Source organism: Rhinoderma darwinii, chromosome 6 (genome assembly GCF_050947455.1).
Source record: "Rhinoderma darwinii isolate aRhiDar2 chromosome 6, aRhiDar2.hap1, whole genome shotgun sequence".
Taxonomy (NCBI): domain Eukaryota; kingdom Metazoa; phylum Chordata; class Amphibia; order Anura; family Rhinodermatidae; genus Rhinoderma; species Rhinoderma darwinii.
In genome coordinates this window covers 134,201,695-134,217,597 of record NC_134692.1, presented here as the reverse complement: position 1 = coordinate 134,217,597, position 15,903 = coordinate 134,201,695, and the positions used below count along the sequence as shown (strand labels likewise).

The following is a 15,903-nucleotide window of genomic DNA, read 5'->3' as shown; positions in this document are numbered from 1 at the left end:
TAGGTGCCCCTTCTAATGGCTGTCCTAGAAGGTAGATTGCCTAAAGGAGAGGTATCTTTTGCAATCAGTGTTCTAGAAAGTAGGTGCCATTTTTGATGGGTGTCCTACAAAATAGGTGTCATCTCTAATAGGTATCCTAACAATATCTTTTTGAAGAGGTCTCCAGAACTGAACACAACGTTTCAAAAGGAGTCTGACTAAAGCGCTATATAGTAGAATCAAGACCGCAATCTTTCTGGAATTACCACTAGTGATGCACTTATGAATTCCACAAGCTTTTCCTACTGTCTATTCTTGGAAAGTACTGATTCTTCTTGCAGAGATCCAGCTGGTAGGGAGTCTTAAGGGCAATGCTCCCTGGGAAAAAGTATGCAAAATAGCTCTCCTCCATTTAAAGAAAAATGTCTCCAGTGCCACCTATAGGTGACTACCCTGTAAGTCAATGTCCGACCCCTTATTGAGCCTTGATATAAAGCCAAACCATAGACAACCATCTGTAGACAGCACTGTTTCGCAGTCGTTGCTCCTCATCAGTAGGGTTCTGGTTGGCTGAGTGAGATGCCTTTGTAGCAGCTCCTGGAAAGTACCGAATCTCCTGACTAACCTGTCATGTTTTAAGGCTCATTTTTTTAAGGGTCGGACATTGACTCACAGGGTAGTCACCTATAGGTGGCACTAGAGAGACATTCTACTGTCTGTTGACACTGTTTAATTATTTCTCTTGTAGAGTTCTCTCTAATAATGTATCCATGATACAACAGTACTTTATGAGAAACGATCTTCCAGACAAGAGCTACATTAGCAGATGTTGACAAAAACGTGATGGAGGGTGTCATCTCCAGTCTTCTGGACTATTTATATGGTCATCTTCCAAACCAGGCTCCCATTGAGTTCAACTGATCGGCTGATTATCTGGATCTCTTCCCATCAGGCCCCACAATTAAAGATTTGATGTCCACCTTGTTGGTTGACCCTCGTATTTATCTGTAGCTCTCGGCACTACACGTCATTACAGTACACGTCCCTTGTCTCCTATACTTGCAAAAAAAGAACTAAACTCAGCAGTAGCCCAAGTGATGATTTCGACCAAATTTCGAATAGTGGGTAAAAATAATCACGCCCTAAATGTACTCGAAATAACTCGCTGAAGAAGTGATTTTCGTTGAGGTAACTGCGCTGCTAAGTAAAATCCCTTTGCTTGGGTTTTGCATGATTTCAATAGACTGTTTTAAACTCTGTCTGGCCTAGTTTTCTTTTGCAGCTGGCTATAGCTCATGGTTCTGAGGATAGCGGTGCTGGAACATCAGAGATAAGAGCTAAGAGAGCTGAGGAGGGGGGGGCATCTCCAACGCGCCTGTCACCCGCTCTCTCCGACAGAGAAGAAGAAATCAACACAGCTCCCCGCTGGGACTGACATAGCCTCCTGTCACACAGGCTGCTCCCTCCTGAATCAGAAGCCTATACGTTCTTGTTACATATACACATGTGTGTGCGGTTTTACATGTACATGTGAGTGAACATGGGTGCCGTTATTGGAGAAAAGACTTGATGCTGGCCTCTACTGTTGATCCTTGGCCTCTACTGTTGATCCTTGGCCTTCTTGTTGATGCTTGGCCCGTTGATCCCTGGCTTCTACTGTTGGCACTAGGGACCTGTACATATAAAGAAATGGTCCCTGTTGGTTGGAGATACCAAGTACCGGTTAATTGTGTTGACCTGTAGGGTGAATGGGCCTTCAGGTAGTTAAGGAGTTAATTAGCTATACAGGTCGATATAGATAGGTCTGGAAGAGGAAAGCAAAACTCAGGCGAAGGCCAAGACTGGATCATGCAGAGCAAGGATTCACTCCACAGTAAAAGGAACCATGCCGAGAGGGTGCGGGCTAATGCTGTAGGCTACCTGGTAAAGGTGAATGGGTACATGGATCCCAGAATTGGAAGTTGCTCGAGACAACAAAGAGACCCCCAACATCAACCGCTACTTGCACAATGTCGAGAAAAAGCTCCTTGAAGAGGTGACCTTCTCCTAAGGAGATGTCCTGCGCAACATCAAGGTAGCCCTACTGGCCAAGGAGACTAAAAAACAAGCTGCCATATAGATGGCAAATGGACTACAGTTACTAAAGATTAGTCTACAAAGAGTCACCAAATTGGCGTTTCCTCTCAGGGTTTTGGTTTAGTCTTCTTCTGGATCAACGAGCATGAACCCGTTGGATTGAACTTGACAGATTTGTGCTGTGGTTTTTTTTGTCATCCTTACCATGTAGCAGGTATGGTTTACCTCACAAAGCTGCCGTATGTATAGTTCTATTAGGATAAGCCAATATTCAGCTCCCGAGAAAGCAATGAGATCAGTAAGGAATGAGGCACAACGTTTCTCACGCCTCGGTGATATCCTGAGGAATCATAGTTAGGCTGACTTGTATTCGAGTTTACAGGGTAACAATTAGTCTTTGTTCAATACAGCGGGAATGAGAAGACTAGCACAGACGGAGTTAACTTGCTCGGTGCCCTTGGCGGCCTGTGAAGGTGTCCTCTTCTCGGTAAATGTATGGGCAGCTCTGTGACATCTTTTAAGTCATGGAAATCCTGACACACCATCTAATCTGTGACATAACAAAAGCCTTCTATAAACGGATTTTCCCGAGGCGTAATCCATCAGAGGAAACTGAACTGTCCCGGCTGCAATCTCCCAAATCCTCTTTCCATGACCCCCTTCATTGCCATGGTGCTGTTTAACCCTTTAACTCCCTGGATTACAGCATTCAGCCATTAACCCGGGTCATACAATGCACTCGGAAAGTCTTCAGACCCTTTAAATTTTTTCACATTTTGTTATGTTGAGGCCTTGTGGTATAAAAAAAAAACAAACCTCAAGTTTTTCCCCATCATTCTGCACTCCATACCCCATAATGACAAAGTGAAGACACAATGTTAATTCTTTGGTAATTTATTGAATAGGGAAAAACGAAAATCTTGCATTTACATAAGTATTCCGACCCTTTACTCAGGACTTAGTTGAAGCACCTTTGGCAGTGATAACGGCCTCCAGTCTTCTTGGGTATGATGCCACAAGGTTTGCACGCCTGGATTTGGGGATTTTTTGCCGTTCTTCTCTGCAGATCCTCTCAAGCTCGGTCAGGCTGGCTGGGGACATTCGGTGGGCAGCCATTTTCAGGTCTCTCCAGAGATGTTCGATTGGGCTCAAGTCAAGGCTCGGGTTGGGCCACTCCAGGACATTCAAAGAGTTGTCCCTAAGCCACTACTGTGTTGTCTCGGCTGTGTGCTTAGGGTCATTGTCTTGTTGGAAGGTGAACCTTTGGCCCAGTCTGAGGTCCAGAGCACTCTGGATCAGGTTTTCATTAAGAATATGTCTATACTTTGCTCCTCCATTAGTCTGTCCCTTAACCCTGAGCAGTCTCCCTATCCCAGCCGCTGAAAACCACCCCCACAGCATGATGCTGCCCCCCACCATGCTTCACTGTAGGGATGGTATTGGGCAGGCGATGAGCAGTGCCCGGTTTCCTCCAGACATGACGATTAGAATTGAAGCCGAAAAGCTCAATCTTGGTTTCATCAGACCACAGAATCTTGTTTCTCACAGTCTGAGAGTCCTCCAGGCGGCTTTCATGTGTCTTGTACTGAGGAGAGGCTTCTTTCTTACCATTCTGTCATAAAGCCCAGTCTGGTGGAGTGCTGCAGTGATGGTTGACCTTCTGGAGGTTTTTCCCATCTGCACACAGGATCTTTGGAGTTCATCCAGAGGGACCATTGGGTTCTTGGTCACCTATCTTACCAAGGCCCTTGTCCCCTGATTACTTAGTTTGGTGGGGCGCACAGCTCTACGAAGACTCCTGGTTGTTCCAAACTTCTTCCATTTAAGAATTAAGGAGACCATTGAGCTCTTGGGAACTCTCAGAGCAGCAGAAATTTTTTTGTACCCTTCTCCAGATCTGTGTTATTTCCTCCTCATGGCTTGGTTTTTGCTCTGATATACATTGTCAGCTATGAGACCTTATATAGACAGGCGCTGTCTTTCCAAATCAGGTCCAATAAAATGAATTTACCACAGGTGAACTCCCATCAAGCTGTAGAAACATTTCAAAGATGATCTAGAGAAATGGGAGGCCCCGAGGTCTAAATTTCAAGTGTCATAACAAAGGGTCTGAATACTTATGTCCATGAGAAATTAGAGTTTTTCACTTTTAATTAATTTGCAAAAATTTCTAAAATTCTGTTTTCACTTTATCATTATGGGGTATTAAGTATAGAACGATGGGGACAAACGTGAATTTTTTTTATTTTAGCACAAGGCCTTAACATAACAAAATGTGAAAAAGTGAAAGGGTCAGAAGACTTTCCGAATGCAGTGTATATCGAGCACAACACTAAATCTGTCTTTCCTTAGTTATAATGCTGTAGGAATTCTTTTATACCAGTTGCACCACATGGCAAGATGAAAATTTCATGCTAGGGGGCGACAGAGGTTACATGACTGTCACAAGTCTGATCTAAGCAATTATTTCCACAGGAATCTTGCAGGGAGATGGTGAGCTCCTCTACTCCTACCCTACAACATCTTATTCCAGGGTCCTTACTTTGCTCCCCTTTGATCCAATAAATCAGAACACTTTGACCATTTGCTCACAGTGGGAGACACTACAATCCGACTCTCTCGTCGTGGTGAAAATCGTTGGGGTTTTTCATATTAGACAACCAATTTCCATATCTGAACCCCTTCTATCAGCCCGAGCCAAGGAATGCTGTAAAGAGCGGCTCCTACTGTGGACATCATTGAATTACATGGATGCTTATTAGTGGTGTATACGAAAGAGAAGGGGCCCTATAAACTGGGCCCTCCATTACGATATGAGGTTTCGCCACCCAGGACAGAAGGGCCTGGTGTTTATTTCTCCATTTCTATGACCCTTTGACCCAATTTTATACCCCTTGTCTGCTAACTATACAAGTCCTCTGAAGAGCAAAGGGGACGGGTCCAACCAGGACTAATCCCCCTCTCTCCAATAGCCCCATTGCAGTCACATAGGCTTCCTCTACAGCATGTATATAGCAAAGGATATGCCATAAATGTTTGATAGGTGCGGGTCCCACCTATGGGACCCACACCTATCTCAAGGGACGGGGTACCCTATCCTGGTCAGATGAGCCACTAGATTTATTCGAAACTCAGTGGAGAGGTGGCTGGGAGTATGGAAACAGTCAGGCTCGCTGATTTACTTTAAAAGCGTAGCACAGTGACGTCCTTTTTCGAGATAGATATGAGTGCCAGCTCTGAGACCCATCAGACATTTATGGCATATCCTGTAGATATGCCATAAGTGTGTAAGATGGGAATACCCCTTTTAGTATGTATATATATCTCCCATGTAAAAAGGTAATGCTTTGTTCATACTTTCTTTTCTTAATTACGTTGGTAAGCGCCAGTATACGCCAGGCACATACACCGAACATATCTATGGGGCCCCATGCACCCAGCATATGCCAATAAAGTGCCCTTCTAGCATACACTGTGCCAGCATGCATCAGTATACCGTTTTTTTTACTGTATAGGATAGCGGGGTTTGATGCGTTTTCCTATACAGAGGCATCTAGTAAAAAAACGTATACCGCGCAGCCACTCATATCAGACTGGTATCAGTTTTATATAACAGTTCAGTGCCCAGGCCCAGCTTGGCATCTCCATAGATGTCCTTGTGGGTACTCCAGACCTGATACCATTTAAGACTGGGCGGCACCGTGCCTATATTCATAAATAAGAATGTTTCACCTGCTTTGTATTGTGAGAAGTATCTCCAGTCCTGTGACCTACATCTTATGCCCAGATCCTTCAGAAAGTATGGAAAAAACTGTCTAAGGAATTTCCCTTATTCTAGAACTCGGGGATGCCAATGTGAAACTAGAATATTATCAGGGCGCGACACAGCGCACTGCCCACTGGCGGATTCTCGGTTTGTACTTCACTTGGAGGTCCATGTCCGATCTCAGATCAATGTGGTCTAATAAATGATTCACGTTATTTCCTCAGCTAATTATTCTCAGGAGCTTTTCTTCTCTGAAATAGACTGGCGCTTACCTGGCTATTAGCGAGTGGAAACAGGTGACAGCGTTGTCCCGCTGGGCGGCTACCAGCAGACAGGGGCCCTCGATTTCAGCCTTGAACTGCAAGAACAATAGATAATCCAGTCAGTGATCTAAATTGGCATCTATTTATAATTTCCATTTAAACAGATACATCATTCAGTGATCCTCAATGACTCGTCTGCCATTCAGGAGCCTGGAAAAGCTGGGTGATAAGTAATATAGATGCCACAGGAGTTGATACTCAGGTTTTCAGAATAACAAATCTTCCCAGTTATGTATGGATATGGGAGTAATCATTGTATAACTAGGCAGGTTTGCCTTTCAGGAGTCTAGGAAAGATGGGTGAAAATCCCACTGGCAGGTGTAATGGTAGGCAGACTGGAAAAGAGAATGAATTCAAGCGGCTATATCGGTTGTAGTGGCTATACTACTTGTTATCCAGCTTTCTTAGAAACAGATACAACAAGGACACGTGTTTTTAACCACTTAGCTCCGGGATATTTTGGAGGGTAATCCTCATAGAAGGCAGGTGACCCTTGTGGCCCGAGCTGATGAGCATATTTTTGCATTGATATACTCCCTGGGAAGGGGGATACATGGAAACATATTTCCCATAGTCCCACATGGAAATGGCCCATAGTCAGACGGGCCCACAGGGACTGGCCCCGAGATCAGCAGCAAACAGTGTGGGCCTGTGATACTCAACAAGGGATATCAAAGCTAACATATGACATTACTGTATGTATATACACCCGAGCGATGCCCCCTGCTGTTCTGCTGATGTGTGGGGGAAGGGAATATTACCATTAAAAATATATTCTGTATTTAGATAGACATCTCCTATGAGGGTGGGCCGCGCTTTCACATCACACACAATTTCACAATATTATAAGGAAATATATTATTAATGAATATTCATGAAGGGCAATGCAAGGACACACACAAGTATTACTGTCACCATGGAAAAAAAATGAGAGCAATGGACCATCCAGAAGCCATAAGGCGGCACAGTCCACTGTATGAGTCCTGCAATGTTCACTGAGGCAAAGGGGCATCGTGACTGGCAATTTTAAGGGGCACTGTTATGCTGGCTCTGTCCAGGGGCACTGGGGCTGGCAATGTTATGGGGGCACTGTTACTGGCAATGTTGTGGGGGCACTGGGACTGGCAATGTTGTGGGAGAACCGTTACAGGTGAAGTGTTGGGGGCACTGGGGCTGGCAATGTTATGGGGGCACTGTTACTGGCAATGTTGTGGGAGAACTGTTACAGGCGAAGTGGTGGGGGCGCTGGGACTGGAAATGTTGTGGGAGCATTGTTACAGTCAATTTGGTAGGGGCACTGCGGGTAGCTCTGTAATGGCAGCAATGTAGCTGGCATTGTAATGAGTGGATTGTGGCTGTTTTGTTTGTTTTTTTGCACTGTGGAAAGTAACATTATGGGGGCACCTTGGCCATGTCAGTAGGGCAATGTGGCTGTCAATGTACTTTGGACACTTGGGGTTTCTCTGTTATTCCTCCTGGAAATATATGAAAACATTGACAACTGGGTGTTACCATTACCATTTTTTACAAGGAGAATGGTTTCTCAATTTATTTATACATTTCCAGGAGGACTAACAGAGGAACGCCACAATGCAGAGTTCTAAGAAAAGATGCTCCACAATTGTTTTTATCATGGGGCATATAAATATTTTCTAAAACTGACATGTCAGGAGAGGCGACCGGTCCTCTATAATATAGAGACCTATGCCACAGTTTATAGCTAGCCATACCTCAGCAGAGAGGCTATCCTGTAGACTATACAGCTCTGCAACAAACTGAGCCTGTGATTGGTCGAATACCGTGAGCCGCGCCCCTGTCATGTGGAACGATCTGTTGCTCAGCTGCTCTAGTCCTTGGACGTACGCTGGTGAAGAGCCACCTAGTGCCCGAGAAGGGAACAGCAGGCAGGTGGTCTGACACAAGGCGCTCGTGAACGGCGTACCTAAAACAAAGAAAAGGAGGAAAATGTCAGACATGTCAGAGGCAAACACCACTTAACTCAACCGTAGAATAATGTCATTGTTTTCATTGCGCTACGTCTTCCACGGTGTGAGGAGATTCCCGGCAATGAGAATGTGTCACTCCACCTGCCTGTCACATGCAATTTATCAAGTGATTAGAGAGCGGAGATTCTTAATTATTATATGTTAAATATTGTCATGACTATATAATTATTATGTAGAAAATAACATGACGTGTGCGCCGCTGAGGGAACATGAAATACGAGTGACACATTCATTGTGCCTGAATTTGGGTTCTTCATACAAGGTCATATCTAAAAGCTACAAAAACAACAAACAGAAATAAAGGTGCAATGACAGAGGAATAGAGTACACCGAGTCAGCACTGCTGCACAGCATAGTGTGTGTGCCGACTGCAGGGAAATCTGGAGTATACCATGGCACACTATAACATTGCCAGCCCCATACCCAGACCACAGCTTGTGCCAACAGATGTGGCAGAGATAAAGACCCGCTCAGCATTTACAATAGATTAGTAACCAAAATTTGGAGACCATTAATTTTGAGGCCAAAGTTATTGAACGTTTTGGGGGATGGGGCACCCAGGCTGGTAAGTCAATCATCATTCACAATAGTTTGTCTGATAACCTAATGCTAACTGTGTATTGAAAACAATGAAACAGTCCTGTGTGTAGTACTGGAGCCTGTACAACCCCCCATTTCCATGTACCATTGGTGACATCAACGCTAATCAGAGACCACAATACACAATGCCAACATGTGGTCCCTGCAGACTGCACCCGATGGTGATGCCCAGTACAATTTAACATGTCTTGATCCCTGCAAACTGTACAAGTCCATGAACACAATACAAAGAAGCAACATGGGACCACTGCAAACTGCACCAACCTGTAATCTTATCACCACCCTGCAACCTCTGCACTAACCTGTAACCTCTGCACCAACCTGTAACCTTATCACCAACCTGTAACCTCTGCACCAACCTGCAACCTTATCACCAACCTGTAACCTTATCACCAACCTGTAACCTCTGCACCAACCTGCAACCTTATCACCAACCTGTAACCTTATCACCAACCTGTAACCTCTGCACCAACCTGTAACCTCTGCACCAACCTGCAAACTTATCACCAACATGTAACCTTATCACCAACCTGCAACCTTATCACCAACCTGCAACCTTATCACCAACCTGCAACCTTATCACCAACCTGCAACCTCTGCACCAACCTGCAACCTCTGCACCAACCTGCAACCTCTGCACCAACCTGTAACCTCTGCACCAACCTGTAACCTCTGCACCAACCTGTAACCTCTGCACCAACCTGTAACCACTGCACCAACCTGTAACCACTGCACCAACCTGTAACCTTATCACCAACCTGTAACCTCTGCACCAACCTGTAACCACTGCACCAACCTGTAACCTTATCACCAACCTGTAACCTCTGCACCAATCTGTAACCTCTGCACCAACCTGTAACCTCTGCACCAACCTGTAACCTCTGCACCAACCTGTAACCTCTGCACCAACCTGTAACCTCTGCACCAACCTGTAACCTCTGCACCAACCTGTAACCTCTGCACCAACCTGTAACCTCTGCACCAACCTGTAACCACTGCACCAACCTGTAACCTCTGCACCAACCTGTAACCTCTGCACCAACCTGTAACCTCTGCACCAACCTGTAACCTTATCACCAACCTGTAACCTTATCACCAACCTGTAACCTCTGCACCAACCGGTAACCTCTGCACCAACCTGTAACCTTATCACCAAACTGTAACCTCTGCACCAACCTGTAACCTTATCACCAACCTGTTACCTCTGCACCAACCTGTAACCTTATCACCAACCTGTAATCTCTGCACCAACCTGTAACCTTATCACCAAACTGTAACCTCTGCACCAAACTGTAACCTTATCACCAACCTGTAACCTTATCACCAGCCTGTAACCTCTGCACCAACCTGTAACCTCTGCACCAACCTGTAACCTCTGCACCAACCTGTAACCTCTGCACCAACCTGTAACCTCTGCACCAACCGGTAACCTTATCACCAACCGGTAACCTCTGCACCAACCGGTAACCTTATCACCAACCTGTTAACTCTGCACCAACCTGTAACCTCTGCACCAACCTGTAACCTCTGCACCAACCTGTAACCACTGCACCAACCTGTAACCACTGCACCAACCTGTAATCTTATCACCACCCTGCAACCTCTGCACTAACCTGTAACCTCTGCACCAACCTGTAACCTTATCACCAACCTGTAACCTCTGCACCAACCTGCAACCTTATCACCAACCTGTAACCTTATCACCAACCTGTAACCTCTGCACCAACCTGCAACCTTATCACCAACCTGTAACCTTATCACCAACCTGTAACCTCTGCACCAACCTGTAACCTCTGCACCAACCTGCAACCTTATCACCAACATGTAACCTTATCACCAACCTGCAACCTTATCACCAACCTGCAACCTTATCACCAACCTGCAACCTCTGCACCAACCTGCAACCTCTGCACCAACCTGCAACCTCTGCACCAACCTGCAACCTCTGCACCAACCTGCAACCTCTGCACCAACCTGTAACCTCTGCACCAACCTGTAACCTCTGCACCAACCTGTAACCACTGCACCAACCTGTAACCACTGCACCAACCTGTAACCTTATCACCAACCTGTAACCTCTGCACCAACCTGTAACCACTGCACCAACCTGTAACCTTATCACCAACCTGTAACCTCTGCACCAACCTGTAACCTCTGCACCAACCTGTAACCTCTGCACCAACCTGTAACCTCTGCACCAACCTGTAACCTCTGCACCAACCTGTAACCTCTGCACCAACCTGTAACCTCTGCACCAACCTGTAACCTCTGCACCAACCTGTAACCTCTGCACCAACCTGTAACCACTGCACCAACCTGTAACCTCTGCACCAACCTGTAACCTCTGCACCAACCTGTAACCTCTGCACCAACCTGTAACCTTATCACCAACCTGTAACCTTATCACCAACCTGTAACCTTATCACCAACCTGTAACCTCTGCACCAACCGGTAACCTCTGCACCAACCTGTAACCTTATCACCAAACTGTAACCTCTGCACCAACCTGTAACCTTATCACCAACCTGTTACCTCTGCACCAACCTGTAACCTTATCACCAACCTGTAATCTCTGCACCAACCTGTAACCTTATCACCAAACTGTAACCTCTGCACCAAACTGTAACCTTATCACCAACCTGTAACCTTATCACCAGCCTGTAACCTCTGCACCAACCTGTAACCTCTGCACCAACCTGTAACCTCTGCACCAACCTGTAACCTCTGCACCAACCTGTAACCTCTGCACCAACCGGTAACCTTATCACCAACCGGTAACCTCTGCACCAACCGGTAACCTTATCACCAACCTGTTAACTCTGCACCAACCTGTAACCTCTGCACCAACCTGTAACCTCTGCACCAACCTGTAACCACTGCACCAACCTGTAACCACTGCACCAACCTGTAACCACTGCACCAACCTGTAACCACTGCACCAACCTGTAACCTTATCACCAACCTGTAACCACTGCACCAACCTGTAACCTTATCACCAACCTGTAACCTCTGCACCAACCTGTAACCTCTGCACCAACCTGTAACCTCTGCACCAACCGGTAACCTCTGCACCAACCTGTAACCTTATCACCAAACTGTAACCTCTGCACCAACCTGTAACCTTATCACCAACCTGTAACCTTATCACCAACCTGTAACCTCTGCACCAACCTGTAACCTTATCACCAACCTGTAACCTCTGCACCAACCTGTAACCTTATCACCAACCTGTAACCTCTGCACCAACCTGTAACCTTATCACCAACCTGTAACCTTATCACCAAACTGTAACCTCTGCACCAACCTGTAACCTTATCACCAGCCTGTAACCTCTGCACCAACCTGTAACCTCTGCACCAACCTGTAACCTCTGCACCAACCGGTAACCTTATCACCAACCGGTAACCTCTGCACCAACCGGTAACCTTATCACCAAACTGTAACCTCTGCACCAACCTGTAACCTTATCACCAGCCTGTAACCTCTGCACCAACCTGTAACCTCTGCACCAACCTGTAACCTCTGCACCAACCTGTAACCTTATCACCAAACTGTAACCTCTGCACCAACCTGTAACCTTATCACCAACCTGTAACCTCTGCACCAACCGGTAACCTCTGCACCAACCGGTAACCTCTGCACCAACCGGTAACCTCTGCACCAACCTGTAACCTTATCACCAACCTGTAACCTTATCACCAAACTGTAACCTCTGCACCAACCTGTAACCTTATCACCAACCTGTAACCTCTGCACCAACCTGTAACCTTATCACCAACCTGTAACCTCTGCACCAACCTGTAACCTTATTACCAACCTGTAACCTTATCACCAAACTGTAACCTCTGCACCAACCTGTAACCTTATCACCAGCCTGTAACCTCTGCACCAACCGGTAACCTCTGCACCAACCTGTAACCTCTGAACCAACCTGTAACCTCTGCACCAACCTGTAGTCCTTTGTATACTGCACTAGACTAAAATCTCTGGACCAACCTGGAAGACCTTTCCATACTGCACCAATCAGTAACCACTGCACCAACCTTTTATCCTTTCCATCCTCTGTGCCAACCTCGAACATTAGCATAGTGCACCAACCTGCAATCTCTGCGCCAACCTGCAACCTTAGCATAGTGCACCAACCTGTGACCTTAGCATAGTGCACCAACCTGCAACCTTAGCATAAGGCACCAACCTGTGACCTTAGCATAGTGCACCAACCTGTAATTTTAGCATAAGGCACCAACCTGTGACCTTAGCATAGTGCACCAACCTGTGACCTTAGCATAGTGCACCAACCTGCAACCTTAGCATAGTGCACCAACCTGTGACCTTAGCATAGTGTTCGAACCTGCAATCTCTGCACCAACCTGAAACTCTTAACATACTGTCCAAACCTGTAACCACTGCAAACTGCACCGGTCTGTTACCCAACTACATTAAACCTGCCTTGAGTCCACCCAATGGTCCATCCTGTTACCCCAACATGCTGCCCTGTTTGTGATTTATTACAATGCATCATCCCATAGCTTCTGCACAGTGGACCAGTCTATGACCTTCGCACAGTCCAGTATAGTCCATGACCCCCTGCAAAATACACTGCCCCATTTCTTGACCCCGTGCACAAAGCACCAGCCTGTAACACCTTGCACACTGCACCAGACATTTCCTCCAACCCATTGTCTTCAACCCCCATTTGTCATATTCCGACAGTTCATTTCAGCGAAGAATCACCAGTGAGAGAAATTACAGGGACCTCACAGCAGCACATTCTCATCAAAACTTCACAAAATGTCATTTCATTTCAGAAAGTTCAGCTCTTTAATGTGGAACACATAAGAATTTAATTATGCCACATCTCACCCCCTCCAAAACAGCTCCGGGTGACGGTAGCTCCGAGACATTTCGGAATATACTGCGCCACAGATTTCTGCTAGACTTTCCATTGTTGTTGACACACAAACACAATTCTGCTAATCCGCTTGGAACCTATTTAACTTTAGCCAGGATTAGTTCAGACTAGGAACCTCAAACGCGTCGGCAAACTGAAAAAGATGAAGAAACCGATCTGCTGGGAGTGAATGGGTTAATGAACCGCATGGTCCTGAAGAAGTCTTAAAGTGGCGGAAGTGTTGGCCAGCTGTGTTCCTGTGCAGAGATGCTGACACCAGTGTGCGTCATCCGCTGAGCACACGTGCCAATGTGTATGTGACTTGCATTTTCCATATAAACTGCAACCATTTGTCCCTGATACAGCCACCGGACCTGTTAACCCCGAGTGTGACAAATCCTTTCACACATATCCTGGCCACCTCTGGCGTTCATTATGGGATTTGCAAAGAGATGAACCAAATCGATTCTATTCTAATCTAATTCTGGCTAAATTTCTAAAAAAAGTTTCAGATCATGCCAATTCCAAAATTTTTGGGGATCGTGGCGCACGAATCGTGGCAAAATGGTAGCCGTTGGCAAGTGCCGCCCGCCATTTTACAGAATAGAAAGATCACATGAGCTCGGACAGGCTTCTAATTAATGCATTACAGATAGCCTTCCCAAAATGCACTGTGGTTATCCCTCCCTCTACCTATATACTGTATGTGGCTGTCACTTTGACATGGCTAGTGCTGGCTTGGCGTTAAAGAGCTTGAAAGGGGTTGGATAAGGTTAGAGAAGACATCAGAGAGTCAGATACAGGGTTTTCAGGGCAACCGGGGCACTTTCGATTCCAGGCGAATTTATACGGACCGAATAGGATTTCAGGAAATTCGCTTATCTCTAGCCTTACAACCTCTGTTCATAGTCATATTTCCATTAAAAAGTTCCTTTACTGTACATTAAAAATGTGAAAACCGTTTGTTAATATCTTACTTCTATACTGAGATATAATCACTTGAAGTTACAGTCCCAAAGCCTGAGGCTGCACTACTGAGAGATCCTGATGGCAACATATCCACATACATACATATCTACATGTTCCCTGGCCTGAATAATGGCAGTTATGTGTGTGTATATATGTGAGGGTATTGAAATATTTGCTTATTTGAATCCACACCAGGTCTAAAGGAGATATACGGTCATCAGAATCTCTCAGTAGTGCAGCCTCAAGCTCTGGGCCTGTACCTTCAAATAATCATATCTCAGCTTAGAAGTAAGATAATAACAAACGGTTTTCACATTGAATTAATATGCGTTAAAAGGGACAAACCCTTATATTCTGCCAAGAGAATCCTTGACTGCTAAATCAGAAGTGGTTCCCTAATTCAACGCCATGCCCCCCTGCCCGTTCTTCTAGGGCAGTCATTAACGCCTCAGAATTGCCTCTACTGTGGTCATACATTCAGTGCTAACTGTAATTTCTGTTGTATATTGCATGTAACAATCCTTACGGACGGCCATATGCTGCACAATGGTCACCCAACCGGCAGTTATATACCTCATTAAGTTCAATGGCGCAGCTCATGAGGTTTATTCATGTCTCCATTGCTTTCATAGAGCCAACATTCTGCAGAGCTGTATACGTATTGTGATCATTCACATCATCTGCAGTTGCACCTGGGCCCTGGTATCTGAGAGGAGCCAAAGACCCCTCCGCCAAGTACAAACAGCAATACAACCGATGATATATGGGGAGGGTTCTGCTCCAAAACTTGCATGGCGGTCCCGTAGCTTCAAGATATGTCTCCACCTGTCCTACCCAATGTCATGGATGAACATATCTAGCAAAGGGACCCCATGGAAATGGACAGGATCCTCCTCAAGATGCCTCCGAGCTGAATAATGGACGCCACCAATCTCAAGTAATGCTGAAGGTAAAGGTTTCAGAATGGATATGCACCTCGTCCTACACGACTCCACTCTCGAGAACTTTTCTTAAGACTTTGGACAAGTGGTCACCCGCAGTGAGGGCCGTTACCTTTATCACGTGATCGTCCTCCGTTGCAGAGCTGATTCTTCAGAGTTTGTCTCTGTGTTCTGCTGTTAAATATGGCGTCATGTGTCATCCTGGGGATCTGAAGATAGAAAGGTGAACATGGGCTCAGAACTACTAGCGGAGCATATTCACTAAATGGGTTTTTTCACTTTTCTAGAATATGCCATCACTTACTACCAATAGGGGTCCGACTGCCGAGACCCTTATGATCCACGGAATGAA

At 45.8% G+C, this 15,903-nt stretch overlaps 1 protein-coding gene across 3 annotated transcripts in view; it reads right to left on the bottom strand.

The window, feature by feature from the left end:
- The window catches only part of LOC142655849 (dynein axonemal assembly factor 8-like), a 60,189-nt gene that overhangs the window by 4,296 nt on the left and 39,990 nt on the right, over window positions 1-15,903 (bottom strand). For all 3 annotated transcript variants that reach the window (XM_075830472.1, XM_075830471.1, XM_075830470.1), the window contains exons 27-29: window positions 15,664-15,760; window positions 7,875-8,086; window positions 6,094-6,179 (exon numbers count right to left, since the gene is read on the bottom strand). In XM_075830472.1, coding sequence (XP_075686587.1) covers window positions 6,094-6,179; window positions 7,875-8,086; window positions 15,664-15,760 — 395 coding nt within the window. The remainder of the gene's footprint in view (window positions 1-6,093; window positions 6,180-7,874; window positions 8,087-15,663; window positions 15,761-15,903) is intronic.